Source organism: Thamnophis sirtalis, unplaced genomic scaffold, assembly GCF_051295495.1.
Source record: "Thamnophis sirtalis isolate CommonGarterSnake01/CBP01778 unplaced genomic scaffold, rThaSir2_p1.2 scaffold_2, whole genome shotgun sequence".
In the NCBI taxonomy this organism is placed as follows: Eukaryota; Metazoa; Chordata; class Lepidosauria; order Squamata; family Natricidae; genus Thamnophis; species Thamnophis sirtalis.
The window spans coordinates 127,334,618-127,353,853 of NW_028261382.1; the positions used below are offsets into that span (position 1 = coordinate 127,334,618).

At 35.4% G+C, this 19,236-nt stretch overlaps 2 protein-coding genes across 3 annotated transcripts in view; one reads left to right on the plus strand and one right to left on the minus strand.

The window, feature by feature from the left end:
* The first annotated feature begins 1,155 nt into the window (after positions 1–1,155).
* Positions 1,156–9,748, plus strand: CUNH8orf88 (chromosome unknown C8orf88 homolog). 2 transcript variants are annotated; one of them, XM_087706878.1, is made up of 6 exons: positions 1,156–1,279; positions 1,878–1,970; positions 2,083–2,174; positions 5,430–5,514; positions 6,022–6,128; positions 8,090–9,748. In XM_087706878.1, the coding sequence occupies exons 2-6, from the start codon at positions 1,904–1,906 to the stop codon at positions 8,135–8,137; spliced, it is 399 nt and encodes a 132-aa protein (XP_087563004.1). In that variant the 5' UTR covers positions 1,156–1,279; positions 1,878–1,903; the 3' UTR covers positions 8,138–9,748. The 2 variants fall into 2 exon arrangements, with proteins under 2 accessions (XP_087563004.1, XP_013917590.1); XM_014062115.2 differs by lacking the exon at positions 1,156–1,279 and adding an exon at positions 1,413–1,510.
* Positions 9,749–10,071: 323 nt separating this feature from the next.
* Positions 10,072–19,236, minus strand: part of NECAB1 (N-terminal EF-hand calcium binding protein 1) — a 29,930-nt gene continuing 20,765 nt past the window's right edge. Inside the window, exons 7-13 of the mRNA XM_014062123.2 lie at positions 18,650–18,762; positions 17,542–17,618; positions 16,125–16,178; positions 14,709–14,821; positions 13,470–13,544; positions 12,744–12,835; positions 10,072–10,629 (exon numbers count right to left, since the gene is read on the minus strand). Coding sequence (XP_013917598.2) covers positions 10,604–10,629; positions 12,744–12,835; positions 13,470–13,544; positions 14,709–14,821; positions 16,125–16,178; positions 17,542–17,618; positions 18,650–18,762 — 550 coding nt within the window. The 3' untranslated portion in view covers positions 10,072–10,603. The remainder of the gene's footprint in view (positions 10,630–12,743; positions 12,836–13,469; positions 13,545–14,708; positions 14,822–16,124; positions 16,179–17,541; positions 17,619–18,649; positions 18,763–19,236) is intronic.

Genomic DNA, 19,236 nt, shown 5'->3' on the forward strand with positions numbered 1-19,236 from the left:
AGCTAGCCCGGGAACAAATATTAGAAAAGTAGTTCATCCAACACGGAAAATGATACATACATTAAGTATATATAATATATCAGAAAGCAAATGATCTAACAATAAATACGTGTAAAACCCACAAGTGGCAAGTTTATAAGTTACATTATTCTTTTCCAGCTGGACTTGTATCTTTCTTAGAACTTGCCACTGCATTCAAGGATTTTTAAAAGAATATGTTGTTCTTTAGTGCTAAAAATACAAGTCTTCATTTACTAAAAGAAAAGTCTTGACTGAAAAGGGAAAAAAACACATTTTTCCCGAAGTTAAAAAAGTGGCCTCCATTGCCATGTTGAAAGTGTTAGTATTATTTTTTAAAAGTTAATAATGAAACCTAAAGTTTGAGGCAACAGAATCACCTTCTTGAAGAACATGCAAGATAACCAGACGTCTCTATGCATTTAGATTTTATAACAAGACTATTGTATGCACAAAAATGGAAGGACACTTCAATTTCTACCACAGACAAATGGTTGCAGAAACAGATGGGAGTTGGCTGAAATGGCAAAATTGACCGTTTTGATTAAAGAAGACTATAAATGCTTTTGCTTCCACATGGAGACAGCTTCTGCACTTTGTGTTTGAAGTGGCAAAGAATGAAGCTTTGATTTTGGGTTTTACCTATTAGACTGACAGATAGAAATGGCTAGTTTATATTATTATGCAAAAACAAAAAGTTGTCATTTGACAATAATGCCTTATTTTACTGCAAGAGTCAGAAGTCAATGCTTCTTTTTCCTTTTCCTAATCTTTCCTCACTTTTCGTCCTGCCCCTTCCTCCCAACTGTTTTCCTATTTATTTTTGTATTTTGTATCTTATCTTATAACTCAATGGGGAAAAAAAGTCAAATGCTGTAGGGTGTGCTGCTTGGGTAGGGAGTTGGACTAGATGACCTACAAGGTTCAAGGCAAAGAGTCAGGGGTGAGAGCGATGAGTGCTGGTAAGCAGGCCTCCAAAGCCAACTTTGGTTTAAAAAAAAAAAAGGGTCTGTGGTCGATGGTGATAATGATGACGACAACGACGATGATGGACAGTAACGGCTGCCGCCAGGTTCCCTGCGCGCGCCTTTAGAATACTGGCGACTCTGCCGAGGCGGCGGTTAGCTGCTTCTCCGCCACAAACATTCGGGCCGTCACTTAGCCGGGCTGTCCCGTCCGGTTCCCTCTCGAAGATCGCTCCTTGCGCTCACGGGAACGGCCGGCGCCGCTCTTGCTCCTGGGGTGAGAGCGCAGAGTGCTGGTAAGCAGGCCTCGCTTTAAAAAAAGAGAGAGGAGGAAGAAGGGGCCGTCGAGTCGTCGACCAACAAAAAGGTCGAACGCCATGGCTCCAGAGAAACGGCGAGGCCGCGCCAGAAAGGGAACCGCGCATGCGCATCAAGCGCATGGCCCTAAAGGGCGGCCGCGGCCGTTTTTGCCGCCCGAGCTGCCCGAAAATAGGAAAATATTTTTTTATTGTTTAAGTGCTTATGAAGTACGGTAGTTCTTCCTTATCAATTTAGCGCTCTTTTATGAAGGCCCCTGAGAGTGTCCGCCGTTTCTTACCGTTCCCAAAGAGTTCGCTTTTTTTAACCCCTACAGTGGGCGTTTTTGAGTGGAGGCGCCTTGAGGAGTTTTACAGACATCCACGTCCAATTCAGATTTCCTTTATCGTGCAGTCGCGTCCTAGCCCAGCCACTAACTTTTTTTTTTAATGTGGACAGGATGGGTGGGTAGGAAGATGGGGGAGGGTTTAGGCAAGGACTTAAGTACTAGACATGGCGTTGGGAAGTCCTGAAATAGTACACTTTTAATTGCCCGGTTTCCCATCTGTATATATTTTGGGGCTGTTTATTTTCCAGCATGGCATCTCCAAGTGTTTTAACAAATGGAAACTAAGAGATTGATTGGTAAGCACCTTCAGCCAGCAAGATCTCTGTGCCTCTCTTCTCGTGGTAAGTGTCTTGATCACCTTAAGTATTTGTGCAGAGAACACATTAATACAGAGATTTAGAAGGGCACTCAGTGTATTAATGAAGGACTGAAGCTATTCCTTTTTTTTTACAGCATCCTTAACCACAGTATCAACAGACTCTGGTAGTTTTCAGGCTGACTTTCCATGCAGTGCTTCTGTCTTTTTACATAACGAAATTAGTTCAGTAAGTATTATTTCAATAAAAGAGCAACAACAAAAATCCCTCTTTTACTGGAACCCCACGCTATAGATACCTTAGATGCTGTGATGTGTAACAATATTTGGCTAGTTTCACATGCCAGCATCATAACCCATTACTTGAATTTGTTTTGAAATGACAGTCTGTAAAATAATAATTGTGATTATTTTGTATTTTAAACTACTAGGATGAGAACTTTGATTCAGTCAGTCAGTCAATCAATCATTGAATTTCTATAGCCATCCTTCTTAGCCCATGATTGGGTTGCTTACAATTGGGAAAAAAGTACAATTAAAAACAGTAAAAACATCCGAACTATATATACCTAGGAGCAAAATTCTTGGCCAGTTAGCAATACAGGCAGAAAATGGGTTTTTTAATCACATTCAGCACCCCAGGTATGGGAACATAGCCAGGTTTTTAGGACCCAAGACTGGCCCCAACCCCTTTAATCTTTCATAAGGCCCTAAAAACCTGGCTATGTTCTGTGGAACATTCTACCCTGCAGGAAAAGCTTGTCCTCTGGTCCCTGCCAGCGAATACTCAGTACTTTACTGTACCTACCCCCAATTAAAAAATGGTATAACCTTTTTGAACTAACAAACTTTATTAAAAGGAATAGGTTTTTGTGAGCTAGACCTAAATGACAGACTTTAAATTGGGATGAGGTAGGGGAAAATGAAAGAATACAGTTGGTTAGGCAGGTACAGGCTATATGTTGGACAGATTACATGCCATATGAGAGGATATGTAAATGTGTACCAGCCCTTGAAGATATTGCTCATGCTTCCCTCCCCCCCCCCTTCACCTACAGTATAGAACCCTAAGTCTTAGATATTTAACATTCCTACTTGAAAGAACAGTCCACTGGAATCTGAATTAGATTGTCCTATTCTTTCCTCAGCTCTAAGGAATATATTGTGAGCAGAACTGCCAAGTCTATAGTTAAGACAGTCAAGTTAAGAACCCATTATTTCAAGCAGATTGGGGTGTTCTGCAAAGGTCTTATACTTATCTGAATGTTGATTCTCTGTATTTACCACATGTTTATTTTATTATTGTATTTTTAACTTATTTACCTTAAATTAGATCAGGTACTTTTTAAAAAATATGATCAGAAGACTAATCAATAAACTAAACTATGTTGCACAGATTATGATTACCTTATCAGCTGACAGTTATAATGCATTAAAAACTTTTACAACATTATGTTTTTTGAGACATGGAAACAGCTACCATATTTTTCGGAGTATAAGACACCTTTTTCCCTCAAAAAAGAGGCTGAAAATCTGAGTGTGTCTTATACACCAAATACAGCATTTTTTGCCTCCTGAAGCCTCGCCCCTTTACCAAAATGGTCGTGCATAGCTTTATGGAGGCTTTCAGAGAGCTCCTTGGGGCTGGGAAGGGCAAAAATGAGTGGGAAATGGCTGTTTTTGCCCCCTCCCCAGCCCCCAGCAGCATTCTATAAGCCTCCATAAGGCTTATGCATGCAATTTTTTTGACCAAAAACAGGGCCGTTTTCACGGAAAATGGGCCGTTTTTTTGCTTGTTTTTGTCCCGTCCCACCCCACCAGGAGCACTCTGCAAGCCCCCCCTCCCAAGGCTATTCATGCCTTTTTTTAAAAAAACGGGCCCGTTTTCGTGAAAAACAGACCGTTTTTGGAAGGTTTGCAGAGTGCAAAAACTTTTTTTCCTTTTGGAAAGCTCTTTAACTGATTGATGAGAATTACATTGATAAAGTGCTGTGCCAGCAGAAACACCTACCTATCTACTGTATTTCTATCTCTCTATTTCTCTCTCTCTATCCCTCTACCTACCTACTCACTCCCTACCTCCCTATCTACTGTATTTCTATCTCTCTATCTCTATTTCTCTCTATCCCTCTACCTACCTACACACACTCTCTCTCTATTTCTCTCTCTCTCCCTACCTACCTACATAATTTTTTCTCTCCCTCTCTATCCCTCTATCTACTTACCTACTTTTTAAAAAAAATTGCCTCTTCAAAACCTTGGTGTGTCTTATACTCCAGTGTGTCTTATACTCCAAAAATACGGTATATTGTACTTAGAGGACTTCTAATATGATATATGCCATCATTTGCCAGCCTTGACCTTCTAATAGATCAGACTTAATGAAAGGATACAAACTGATATCGGGAATCAAAAGAAGGACTAAGTTATGTAGAGCATTTCAACTTCCAGGGCACTCTACTACAAATCTCAAAATGATCATTTTGCGAAAATGAGATTGTAGCAGCAAGAATGAATGAGAAATTGTTCAATTTATATACATCAAAAAGTTTCAGACTATCTCAAAATGAATGTGTTTTATCCCAAGTATAATCTGTCTCATATGTAAGCTGTACTTTCATAACCTTCTTCCTTCTCTTATACCAATTTAAATCTTATATCTAATTGCCTATTTTTGGCTAACATAGACTAATATGATTCTCTTCCTACAGTGTGCATACCAAATTAGTACATAATTTGAAACATCTACAGGGAGTCCTCAACTTACAACCATAATTGAGCCCAAAATTTCTATCGCTAAGCAGTAGTTAAATGAGTTTTGCCCCATTTTACAACCTTTGTGCCACAGTTGTTTAAGTAAATCATTGCAGTTTTAAGTGCAGCTTCCCTCATTGACTTTGGTTGTTAGAAGCTGGCTAGGAATGTTACAAAACATTGCGACAGTGTATCTGTTGTAAAGATTCACTTAACAACCATGTGACTCATTTAACAACTGTAGTGATTCTCTTTAACTGTGGCAAAAATGTTAAATGGGGGAAAACTCACTTAATAACTGTCTTGCTTAGCAGTGAAAATTTTGGCTCAATTGCGTAAGTCAGGGTCTACCTGTATCTTGTCCTTTCAAAATGTAAATGGTACATAAAAGCAGCATAGAAGAAACACTAACAATTTTGTGGTGGCTGATCTGACAGTCTTATATGTATGCTTGTGAAAATGTGATAGAATTTCATTGAATCTAGTTCTTCCTTGCACACTGTATATTGTGACTTCTAACCTTATGGCTTGCAATTAGAATGTTATGGGGATGTTCTTCACTATTAAAATTACAAGTGGTATACATTGTATGAATCTGTATAATATATGTATACAATATCTCCTGCATTAATTATCAAAAGTTCCTAGAACCACGTAAAATAATATACAAAATATGTATATTAGATATATATGCATATTAGAATATAATATGTATTACACTTTATTTTAGATATGTAAATCTAATGGAATGCTGGTTTTAAATGACAATTTGATTCCTAGTCTGTCAGTGCAGCATAAAAATGAAGTCTCAAAAGGTAAGTATTAAAATTTAAAAAATTATCATGAAGAAATACACAAAATTTATTTCGGGTTTTGAGCTTAGACTTTACTATTAATTTTTAATTTCAATTCAATATTTGAGATATATCTGTCAGCTTAAATGAATTTTTATTCAAGAATTCATTTAGCATACCATGCTTACTGCAAAGATGGTATTTATATTTCAGAAGCTCAAGGGATAAGCCACATAATGATTGCATGTCAATCCAATCTCTTTATAACACTAGACACTGAACTTTAAAATTCTGTATAAATTACTATAACATTAGTATAGAATGATAATAATAATTCAAATGATAGTTACTGTATATAAACATCCAGAACCATACTTTGTTATTTTTAGTAATAAGGATACAGATTTGCTAAATTCCTCTGTAAAATTATTTGCAAAAAAAATCTAGTCACTAATTTTCATTAGAAGATACCTGATTTGTATATCAGTGTTTCTATTACTTTTCATTAATAAATTTTTGTGTTGGCAGAAAGAATAACATACAGCAGAGATTTCCTTCTGAAACTTTCAGAGGTTTCACTTGCCCAAAAGAAGCCAGAATTTCTTCCTGATCATCCTATTGTACTGGAAAAATCAGTAAGTATATGAATTTAAAAGCGAGGTTGTAGAAATAATTTTACTGACATTTAAATTAGTAGTACAGTTTTATTATATAGTGAAGTTGCAGCATAGATATCCGTTCTTAGTCACAGTGATGACAGAATGATGATACAGGTAATTTCTTACCAGATTAATTATCTCTAGTAGTTTAGGGAAGAACCACATTTCTATCACAAATGGTAATTGCTGCTACTTATTATATTATTTTATGAATAAATGGGAAGAAATCTGTATATATTATGCAAATATTCTCCATAACCCAGAATGATACATACATAATCTAAGCAAAGTGCATTTTGTATATTTCATGTTATTAAAAACTATTATCCTTTAGATATAAAAATAAACTGGAAATGAATGAAATGAGACCATGGATGTCTGAAGGCTTTAGAATTAATATATAAATAACGAATAGGTGTTCATGATTTTCCTACCTATTATAAATGTAAAGTGATGTTGAACAAAAGTATATACCAAAATGAAACTAGAGACACTTGGTCCTTCCAAACTTTTTCCCACTGAAATATTGGGGATGGGTTTTATAGTGAAAGTAGAACTGTATATAGTACCTGTACATGTGTATGGATGGGGAGACTGACAAGGAAGAGTTTCAGTAGCAGTTGCTCAAGGTTTTTAAAAACCATGCTTCTTTAACACTGGGGAAAGTGATGCTATGTTTCCAATTTGCAAAATAATGCAGCTGTAATTTTTTCCTGTCATATTTATACATGGATTTCTGTAAGCTAAAGAACATTTTTTCATATATTTTTGTTATATGAACTGTTTAGATTAAGTTATTGCTTATAATTCCATAATTCTGCAGTCATTCACACAGTGGTTATAAATACAAAGACTACATGTGATTATAAATGCCTGTCTGAACTTTACTAATACAGGTAATCTTGATTTATGACAGCAATAGAGCCTGAAATTCCTTTTGCTAAGAGATGCAGTTCTAAGAGAGAGAGTGCAGGGGTGCAGCAAGAGTCAGGAGGATGCTTTGGGGGGGGTGTGTGTCACAAGGGTACAGGTGTGGGATGTTGCGCAAGTGGCCAGCATAGCATTGAGGGCATGGGGCTGGAAGAGAGTGCGTGGGGGAAAGAGACTTATCATAGTGACTTGTGACCTTCCCCATTGACTTTTTGGGGATGCTAGCAAGGGAATGTAGCAAATGGTGATCACATGATTGGCAGGTGCTGGACCAGTTATAAATGTGAACCAAATGTCCAGCTCACGATCACATGACAGTAAGGGTGCTGGGGTGGCCAGAACTCTGAGGACTGGTCATAGCCATTTATTTAGCACCATTGTAACTTAAAATGGTCACTAAAATGGTCATAAATTGCAGATTACCTCTATATCTTTCCAGTAATGATGAGCTGGGCTAATAGGTATCATCTAATTACAGTATCTGGTATCCTGACATTTCATCAGCAGTTGTGGCTGGCATTTTCTGAGGTAACAGCGATCTGCTTTGAGCACATTTCTCAGATCTCCTAATTAGACCATAACCTATTACTCTGGAAGGTCATCACTATTAGATTGACACTGGCTGTGAGAGCCTGCATCAGTATATTAGCATATTTTTATTGATGAGAATTGAGAAGAGAATGTCTGAAATAACATTAACTGCACTGGGTATAAAAAGCACTTTGTGGAGGGGAGATTAAAGCTGAGAGTTGCCGGTATGGAATAGTATTCTTCTGGATGTCCTGGCACAACATTATTTTACTCATAAATATTGCTATTATACTTTAATTCATTGTTTATATATTTTTCATAGCTCTTCTAATTATGTTAGAGGATTGAGTTTCTTAAATAGTTTGCAGTTTTGTCTTGAGTTGTGTCTCAATCTAATAAATGCTAACATGTTTCAAAACTTATTTAAATATGTAATGCTTTTTATTAACCAAATGTGTGGGCCTTTTGTTTTGTAGAAAAATTATTGTTTATTACCCGCTACAAGCAATGATAGATCTTTCTGAAGATAAAGAATGCGTCTCTTTTCACCATTTAAAAAAATTAAGGAAAAGTGATCTGTAATATCAATAGACTGAATTCAGATGTATCTTTTACAGTTGGTGTAATCATCAGTAAAGCTATATTCAAGCAAAAATGTATGTGAATCAACTTAAACTGTTGTCTGATTCTGAACTAGTATTATATTAAGATTTTTGTAGTGATAGATAAAGGAAACAATTGCTGAAGTGAAGCAGAATCATTATCACTTGTCAAGTTTTGGGAATGCTACATATGAAAATAAGTTGCAGATCCTAACAAGTCTCATTCCTCACCTTTTATTCTAGCAAAATTCCAAATATTGGGAATATGCCATATCTCTCAGTACTATAAACTGCTCATATCTTGTGGCTGTTTGCATTTTGACTAGATGCCAACTCATATCATAAACTAAACTGAGTTGGGCAACATGGACACACACATAACTTCTGTTTCCATGCACCAACCTTCTTGCTAGATTGTAGAACCTTTTAACATCAATATGTCCCAAAAAATGGTATGGGCACTGGAATCTTTGATGATTTTCATGCCAAACATTTAAGTAGTAAATAGCAAAACATGACCATCAAAGATGTAGATTGCCCATATCCTTGGTCCCAATTTAATTAGCTGTATACAAGTAATGTTTGTATTGGGCTATTACAAATGCCATGATGACACAGTGGTTAGAATGCAGTACTGCAGGCTAACTCACTGCTCATTCCAGTTTAATCCTGAGCGGCTCAAGGTTGACTCAACCTTCAATTCTTCTGAAGTCAGTAAACTGAGGACCCAGATTGTTGCAGTGCAATTGTGCTTACTCTGTAAACCATTTAGAGAGGGTTGTAAAGCACTATGAAGCAGTCTATAAGTCTAAGTACTATTGCTACTTGTTTTTTGTTAAATGCTTAAAACTTTCAATTCAATTATTAGGATTTAGGTGCTATGTCATTTTTGAAAGTTTTTTTAAAAATATTGTACATATAAGGTATTGGTTATGTGTTAATAATTTGGTCTCTATATCTGTCATTTCCCCCCCTCTTTCCCACATTTTGCTGTACATTCTTTTCCACATTTTTCCCTAGCGTTTTCCCACAACTGCAGAATCAACTTTTTTTCAGATCAACTAAGTATTGATCCTTTTGTTTGTGATAGGAATTGATCAATTGATTGTCATGGGCTGAGAGAGAATAACTGGGTCAAAGTCACCCAGACAGCTTTTATATTGAGACGGGATTAGAACTCAGTTTTCTCGTTTCTAGCTGATGCTTAAGCTTTAGAACTACTAGATCAAATTGGATTTCACTTTCTTTTCCACATGATAGCATCTAAATAGTTAACAAGATTTTGGATTCAAAGATACATCTAGTTCTCTAGTACAATGGTCGTCCTAATCTAATACCACTAATCAATTACTGTGGTATTTTGTTCCTTTCAAATTTTTCCAAATTCTGCAAATATGTTACAATTGTAAAGTTTTTCTGATGAACATTGAACTTGTGTTACCTGTGTTATGAATGTAAATGTGGAATGGTATTTGCTTTTGTGAATATTTTTTTTAGTTGCTTGTATAGGACAACTAAAGATACTTGCTTTCACTTAGAGCAGCATTTGAAAGTTTACATACATCTATATTTATCAGACTTTCAAAATAAAGTGTGAAAATTGAGTAAACACAATAAGCCTAAAAAAAATCCCACAATAAGACAGAAATTAAAGGCATGTGATAAGAAAAAGAAACTGCCAATTCTAGTTGACATCAATATCAATATGTTTCCATGCTTGTTTTTGCAAACTATTCTTGTTTTATGCAATTTCCATACAGTGTCTTTCTGTCTCCTTTTGAGATTCTGACTTTAGATCCATTTTATCAAACATAGCTATCTTAGTTTTTAATAGCTTACTTTTCAGGTCCATGATCTCTGTTTATAGTTTAATGTTCATTGCAAATTATTCAAGTTTTCAACCCAAACCATAGCATCATTTCCACACAAAGATATGTATTCATATTCTGTCTGATGTTAACATAGCTATTCCTTACAGATTTATTTATAAACATCATATAATGAAACTTTTTCTAGTTCTATAAATATAAAACAGTAAAACACGTTAGTTTCTTCACAAATCTTTTTCTGACTAACATCACTGTACACTAATTTAGTAGACAGAACAATTTCAAACGATGGTAGAAATGAATTTTCAGGGAACTTTACAAAGCACAAATGCGCATAATAAACACAAGTAACACAATACCTTATTTAAAAAATAACCATCAAATTAAAATGAATTTGTATCATTTCATACAATATTAATCACAATAAATTTTACAACGTGGATTTGTTTTAAAAGGAAGAATTGTCCCTGAAGGAATAGTCATGATTTGCTAACTTCAGAGACTGATTGTTCTCTAGGTGCTGTTTAATGTAGAGCTTACTTTTAAGAAGTATGTACTTCTAGTTGTTCAGGATGCACCAAGAAGCTGAAAAGGAAATATTCATGATTTAAATACTCTCATGTCAGTAATTCCCATCAACATTTTAAAGGACTGCTTAGTTGTAAAATAATTTTGCAACATGTAAATAGATATTTCACTTTATTTAGTTGTTATACAAGAACAGATTAAAATATACTGACATACATAAATAATATTTGTGGAGTAGCTTTGTAGAGTGATATGGGCAGCATATAAATTTAATAGATAAACATCAACCTTGCAAAATTCCTACAAGATTAAATTATTTTAAATGGTGTAATATTCATATCCCAATTTGACTAATACAATTAAAAATTGTTGGGATTTGGCAGTCTTTTATCTGACTGATTATAGTAACAGCATGGCTTGGACTAAATTACTTGTCATCTGCATATAAGTATATATATATATACTTGACATTTAAACAATTTTTAATTTGGGAATTAAATTAATCCCATTAGAAAGGTACCATATCTGAAAGAACCCTTATAGATTAACTTTGCCATTTCTGGTGAAAGAGATACTTATGAAGGAGGATATTACTAGATCTTAAATTTTGTGTGGATACAGAAGAATTTCTTCAACCTTTTGTTTTTTTCTGGATCAGCACTATCTGTCTCATGAAAATGATCAATCCCTCCTTATATTAGATCTGGAGGCACCCATGTAGCAAACAAAACTTAAATGAATCGTCACATATGAATTACAATTTCGTATAACTCTCTTTCCTATCAATAAATGCTTTTGGATTATTTTTACTAAATGGAGATGGTTGGACTCAGTGGCCCATTCTAACTTTGAGATTTATAGAATCAGAGCAATAATTCAATAATACAGAACAAATATCAGAAGTCAAATAGAGACTGGCATCAACTAAGTGTATGCAATCCATGAAATCTTAATATTTTTGTTCTAAAATGCATACATGTAATCCTTTTAGGACCACTATTGGGACTAGAATTTCCACCGTTAAGCTGTGCAGACATAAAGTGAGATGTCATGTGACTGCATCACTTAGTAACTGCAATCTGGTATTCCCCATTTCCATTGTAGCCCCAAGATACATGGCTTATTAAGAAGAAAGGCAGGAATCCCAGGTGCAAAGCATGAGAGTACTGTTGGGAGATGGAGGCCTGGAAAGGTTGGCCATGCATGAGTTGGAGGGAATGCAGTGAACTCCAGGAAGCTAGAAAAAGAATACGCTGCAGCTCAGAGACTTCCTGGCAGTCCATGGCTCTGGGGCTGCAAAAAGCCCCTGACCTACAGCATGAAGTCCAGCTGCAACCTAGTCCAGTGCAGCAGAAAGGGACTTTCACGAAGCTGTTGCAGCCCACGAAACTTTAGTCTATCTTCATGACCCTTGCTGACTTGGGACTTGCTACCCTAGCTGACCTTTGTCATCTTTTTCCTCTTGCTGGTGGCTGAGAATTTAGGCATTGGGTATAACTGAACTTGCAAGGGCTCCTGCATTATGGGAGTATTTTCTTTGCAGCAGGTGCTTCCAGGGGTAAGCTTTGCAGAAGGTGCTTCAAAAACAGCTGCAGAGTGTGCATTGAACCTCTGGATTACCTGTGTCTTCCACATCCTCCAGTTCTGCCACCACCTTGAACAGTACCTCCCACAGGTTCCATTTTTGCTGGGGAACTGATTCTGGCTCTCTTGCCTTGCTTATCACATGACTGCAGGAAAGCTGCAATAACTGCAACTTCAGGGACTAGTTAGTATTTTTTTTTCATTACTGTCAACTTTGAATCACTGCTGAATGAATGGTTAGTTCAGGACTACCTATAGGTAAATTCAGCCATTTTTTGCAACATTTACAACTTGGCATTATGTGTGCAGCTAAGCTAGACTACTATGTCTTGTTTACAGTTTGCCAAACCAAACCAAAGCAAAATAAAGTTATGACTAACTTTGGAATTGACAAATACACCTGTTAACCTCTAATGCCATTCTGTGCATTGTTAGAAGCAAGTCCCATGTATTCAATGAGATTTATACTCTTAATAAAAATTTTCCAAATGGATAATTATTTGTTACTGTTTCTTAGAGTAGAACTAAATAACAATTGGAAAGAAGAACACAAGGAAATAACACACTCTTAAAGTAAAAATCATTACCAGGAACAAGCATAGTTGTAATGTGTTCAGGAGTCTCCAGGCAATCTACATTACTTCTTTGGAATGACTTGCTATAATTCATCTGGAGATGGCTAGAGAAATAAATATTTATTTTACCCAAAACCATACTTAAAACTCTTTGGTTTACATTTTATAGAATTAAAATGATTAAATTAATCATGAATAATAAAAATAGCCCAATTTAAACCTAGCTGTTCCAATTCACAAATGAATGCTTCAGATGTGCACAGGCTCATAACCAGGCAGAACTCATTCAGAAACATGATCTGTGATTAAAGTGTCAATGAGGTTGGGTGCAGTTATGAATTGTTTTATCACAGAGCTTTTGATCTAAAAACAAATAGAGCCACCATGGATTTCTGAAGTATTTGCTCTGGAATACCAGAAGAGTTTTCACATGTAAAAATATTGTCACATTAAAATATTTTCTAAGTTTTGATGAATCAGTATTTTCATCCCTAAATATATTAGAATCAACTGATGCTTTTATCACATTGTTTTACATTGCTTTCCTGTGACAAAAATCTTTTTATATATTAAGGTTCAATACTGCTGAAATAGGAAGTTGATATTTTTCAGAACGGTATAAATGTAACAATGTTGGCTGCTGATTATACCAATTAATGCAGAAGACTGACACAGTGTACTTATGTTGCCTAAGCATGATGATGCTGATGAATAATAGTGTTTTAGAAACCTACTTACCTGTTCCAGGCATTATTTTTCCAAAATTCATAAACAATGAAACAGGATTTGCCTGAAAGTTTCTGGACAGAAACACTAAAATATAAGCACAAAATTTATTTGGATAGAAAACAGCCCATACTGATGTTTATTTACAAAAAAATTACGTCTGTTTTTCATCTTTGGATTGGTATAGGCCTAGTGACAATGCCGAGTTTCTTTCTGTAATATTAAACTAAGTTAAAGCTCACTATTTTTTATTACCATGAGATTGATATTTTAAATAAATCATTTCCAGCACTACAACCTCATATAAAACTGTTTGAAAGCCAAAATATATTTGCAATAAATGGTATAGTATTCAGAGGGATGTTGAACCAAAAGCTGAGCAGAGTATATTTTAGCAAAACAAATAAATGAAATTTCTTGGCTATAGCATAACAGTCATGTGGTTTGTATATAACATAATAAAAGCTTAACATTCAAAGTTAAACTTTTCAGTGAGGAAATACGTAAACATGCATAATTATTTTCATTGACACTTAAAAAATGAAGGACTGTTAGTTTTTGGAAAAAGAAAAAAAGCATTGAATCTAACCTGCCAAAATCTTATTAATGGGAATTCATAATCTTATACCTAGAAAGTACACAAGATGTATCTCTGGGAGGACATAATTCCTTATTTAATTGGAAATATTTGTAGGAAAACTTATTTCCATGGATATTTGGCCCTCAGCTGAATGAAATTGAAATAGTCATGTCTTATGTTCAGCTATTTAATTACAACAAAATGTCAAATTTGAGAATTGCCAGCAGAGGGCACCATATACATGGAAAATAATACATAAGATTAAATGGAAATTCTTTTAGTTTTCTGTATCTTCATCAGATCACTGATGTTAATTATTTTCTCACTTGGATAATAGCTTCTAGTAAAAGTGTTGTAGCTGACACATCTGAGGAATAAGGCCACTCTATTCAACCAGATTTATTCCAAGGAAAATAAAGATTTCCTCTTCTATCTTATTAATGGCTGCTGTCCTAGGACCTAGGTTACTATGGCCTGACATTTACTATGGCCCACTGTGACATTTATAATTCCAAGAGAACAATATAATAGCAATACTGCATTTGCTGAATTAGTCAGCCTAGGATATTTATAAATGTTCTTTAATGGTGATTTCCAGTGTCTCCCAAAGTGCAATCTCTCTATAATATAATGACCTGCATTCTTCCATCCCTTGAGAATAATATACTCACTGCAGACATCCATCCTGAGAAGAGGCCATATCTACGTACTGCTTTAGAGCGAAGTGGAACGGCTCTAGTTCTTCTGTGATTACTGACATCTGACGTTGAACAATCATTATTTGCTGGCAAAACAGTAGTGCAATCCGATTAATTGACATTAACTACTGTCATCAAATTATCTTTTTTATTTTTAAAGTTTATTCTGAGATTGTTTTTCCAGTTCTTCCATGCAACCCCAGCCACTGTTGTTGTCCACTTCCGGCCTATGAAGCTGGCAGCAAAGTCAGATAGGTTGGGGAGGAACATGAGCCAGTCCTGGAGTCTGGGGAAGGCTCAGATGAGGGCTCTGCGTCGGAAGCAGAGAGGGGTCAGGGCCATCTGGGAGTTATGTGCTGCCTCTGGAACCTCCAGAGTTGGACCAAGAGCAAGAACAGACTCCCCCTGTTCCCAGTGCGTGCATGCGCAGAGCTACCAGAAGGCAAGAACAGTTAAGACAGAAGAGACAACTTGGGAGTAAGGCTTGGAGGTGATTGGCCCCTCCCACAGGACATAAAGGAGGAGCAAAGGCATGTGAGCCTTTGCGGGAAGCAACTTGATTCATGCTGGTCAGTTTATGTTCTGAAGCTCCGCTTTGACTCTTTACTCCGTGTGGCCTTGCCTAGTTAATTACCAATTACGTCTGGCAGTGTTTCAAGGAAGATAAAGGTGCGTGCTTATCAGCCTTATCCCAAAAGACTTTAGAAGCCTACTGTAGGACTCTACAACTATTTGGGATTCATTACAGGCTGTAAACGAACACAATTCACAGCCTTTGAAATAAAAAGAGGGTTTGGGGGACTAAGCGGGTGCTTTTTACTGTATCAGGAAGCCTAGGTCAGAACAGCCACATTATTCTGGGTCCACTCAATATGTCAGCCTTTTTCCCACCTAAAGATTTTTTTTATATTAACAATTCTGAGTTTCTTTTAAACATGCTATATTGCTTTATGCATTAAACATGTAAAAATGCTTCTAAAGTTTACTTCTGATGTATGTTTGTCTGGACTTTTAAAGCAGTTTATTAAGCTAGAATGCACACAAAGTGACAAGGTAAATAGCTATCATAGGAAATATTCAATCATTTCGTTAGTTTTAAAATGGATCAACCAATGAATGACTAAGTCTGAACCCAGCTCCAAAGGTCAAGTGATAAAGCAAAACCAAAGTTTTTTATGTTTGAGTGCAGTAGAGCAATGTGTAAATAAATAAACGTGTGATTCTTGGATCATGTTTCTAGAAAGCCTTATTGGAAACAAGTGCCACAAAAGATTGTGGATTGAACAGAAGACGCCAGCCTTAGAAAGTCCCAGAACAGATTTAGAACTCTTTCTTCTGCTTTTCCATTCATATGGAATCCATGGAGTGGAGTTGGGAAAGATTACTTACAGATTTAGTATTATCTTCTGAAACCTCCTCTTCTAGTGGCTCGAGCTTTAAGTCCTTGTCAACCAATAAAAGGGCAATACAAAAGTGTTAAGGTTTATCTAGTGCTTTGACTATCTTCGATAATAATTTAAAAATCACTAATACTGTGATTCCTAATCTATTTTGATAGAAAATATATAAAAATGGAGTGGAATTTAAGGGTATTGAATAAATTATTTCCTCTTCTTGGGGAAACAGTCTAGCATTGTCCTCTATTGGATGCAATAGTTTGTGTATGAAGGGATTCATTTTAAGAAAAATACATCTATGAAGGTTGCTAGAATAGTTGCAAATATTTCTACCATCAGATCATTTCAACACAAGACTATGCCAAGAGAGCATCATATCCTGCCATCTAAAGCCCCTCTTCTGATTTATGGCTGACCATAAAAGCCCATTTTTATGGTCAGTGTATTTCCTCTGTTTCAGAATTAAAAACTAGTTTTGTCTGGAATTGGTTGAACATGGTCCACATGGCAAACATTAAGAACTATGGTTGCTGCAATGATAAAGCAATCAGCAGATAGTAGATGAAATATGTTGGCAGATGGTGATACATTAATAATTTCAGCTGGTCAAATCTATAGTAAAATAGGATTTGCAATGGGTGGTAGATTAGAAGATAATCTACTTGTAAAATATCACTTTTTAAAAATACAGATTAAAAATAAGCATATCCTGGACAATCAAGATGGATCTTTTCTCTCAAAAGCAATACATCATGTCTCCTGGAACTTCCTTTATGCATGTTGTTTAATTATCAATAAAACTTTACCTACTCTATGATGAAAAGCAATAAAGATATTAAGAGAGCAAGAATATGTCTTAATTTGCTCTGAATTCACTGTGTACTTTTTGTAATATACTAGTTTTTGTTGTGTACCTGCTTAATGGCAAAGAATAGTTATATTTGTATTTTTTTTCCTGATACAGTTGTGGCTTTTCTTGAACTTTTTTATTTCTTAAATAAAACTTCATTTCTTCCTTTAAAAAAAAAATTAAGTCAGAACCCCTGTTCTAATGCACATCATATTCAAACTAGATCTTTCTTTTGTCAGCTTCTCTCACCACACAAAATTAGATTCCGTTATATTCTGTGATTGGAAAGTTGCCCTATCAATAAGTAGATGAACAGACTCCTTAAGTGCTGGAGAAATGGACGTGCCCTGTACTGTGCTGCTTTTTGGTTTAGTGAAAATATACAAAACAATTAGTGGAATGAAAGGTGTCTATAAAGAGTACGCATCAATGTTTCCTCTTTTTAGAACAAAATAAACTTTAGAGATTTTTAAAAAAGAAACCTTAAATACTGAATGAATCCCATTTCTTACAGAAGCTTCCAGTAGCAAAGAGGGATTAATGAAATAGTCATGCATACCTTCTGTTCTAGCTTATCAATCAGCTTCTGAAGTCTGTTTATTTGAGACATCCACTGGTTGTCCTTCTTGTGCAAACCTTTGTAAAACATACATACCTGAATTGAAAACATGATTGAAGATTGTACTTGCTTAATAAGACAAACTTTTATGACACCTATGTATTGTTTCTTGGCGAGGGAAGGGAGTTTTTGTTTCACTGGACAAGTGGTGCAAGTAAAGTATAAATCCCATGTTGATTCTGTCTTGATTTAAATCTTTCTACTGCTGCTTTCTTTTGCAAATGTAGACCTCATTCTTCATAGATTGCTTGCACTGCATCAAATTTGCTGCACCTCCCCAAATAAATATTAGTAAAGATAAATATGACTGCAAGTTTAATTCAAGCCCTCTAAAAAAAATTTGGGCAGCCATTTCATGGTCTGCTATTTTATTCTGTTTTTTAAACTCCCCTTTGTCACCAGTAATCTTGGAATTTATTATTTATGCAGACACATAAACCACTTCTTATTTAAAACACTTCATAGCAGTTTAAAATTCAAAAATAGTTTCTCATCTAAATTCTACCCAGGATCAATTTTGTTTAATTTTTGAGAGCAGCCAAGGCTAGGATCTGCTGAAGTGAGTATTAGTGAGAAGAGAGAAAATTCCTTCATAAAGTCAACAAGAGGCTTGCATCACCTTGCCAATTGTTCAGAAGTGGAGAGATACTTTATATGTTCTCCACATCCAACTATAATAAAAACAGACCACAAAGGTGGAAATGGCCTTTTCATCACAGTGGGTTATCAGGATGAATATAAGTGGCTACTTCAAATTATTTTGCATACAATATATTTGTTTCTGAATATATTACGTAAGATGTATATCTAACTATTATAATTCAAATACATTGAAATATTTTAAGCCCTGCAAGATGTTTAAAGTTTGTTGCAGATATCTGGCAGATGTAAAGCCAGTACTGTACACAAATAATATAAATATTAAAAATGATCAGAATATAAAATGATTGATTATATCCATTTTAAAAAATGATATTTATTTCTTCATTAATTTTATATGATGTCTTACTTGCATGAATAAACAATGGTAAATGTTAAACAATATTACCTGGGTTCAAAAGAGGACTAACTGGAGAAAAACTATTATTTCTCTGGAACCTTCGACCTGAACGTCTTCCTGGGGGTTGTATTTTGAGCACCTCTGGCTTCTTTGGGACTTGCCTTTAGGGGAAAAAAAAACACATAAAGCTGTTCAGTATTTAAATTATTTGTATTTTTAATCTATTTGCAACCCTTTACATAGACAAACCTCGTTAAACTTTCTCATTATTGTTTATGGCTATCACAAAATTGATCCTAAATACACTGGTTATCAAAATAAAAACAAGGCAAGTTGAAAACAAAACCAGCAACAAGAATACAGACCTAGATAACATTATTTCTGAATTGAGACAACATGATTATATAAAAAGTAACATACCCCAATATAGTTATTACATTTATAGTTTTATTTTTATCCAATCTTGAGCAAGGAGGTCAAGATAGGATTCTTTCCTTTTATATGTTCCCATAACAATAGTACTACAAGGAAGGTTGAGAATGCCTGCCTAAAGTCCTCTAGCGAGAATGAGAATCATGAAGGATCACTGGGACCAAGCAATGAGATAGAAAGCTCCAGAAAAAAGAACAGCTCAT

Coding starts and splice junctions, on each gene's coding strand:
- CUNH8orf88 (XM_087706878.1), top strand. CDS start 1,904: ATGGAAACTAAGAGATTGATTGGTAAGCACCTTCAGCCAGCAAGATCT. Junction 5,515..6,021: donor TAAAAATGAAGTCTCAAAAG/GTAAGTATTAAA, acceptor TTGTGTTGGCAG/AAAGAATAACATACAGCAGA. Junction 6,129..8,089: donor CTATTGTACTGGAAAAATCA/GTAAGTATATGA, acceptor TTTGTTTTGTAG/AAAAATTATTGTTTATTACC.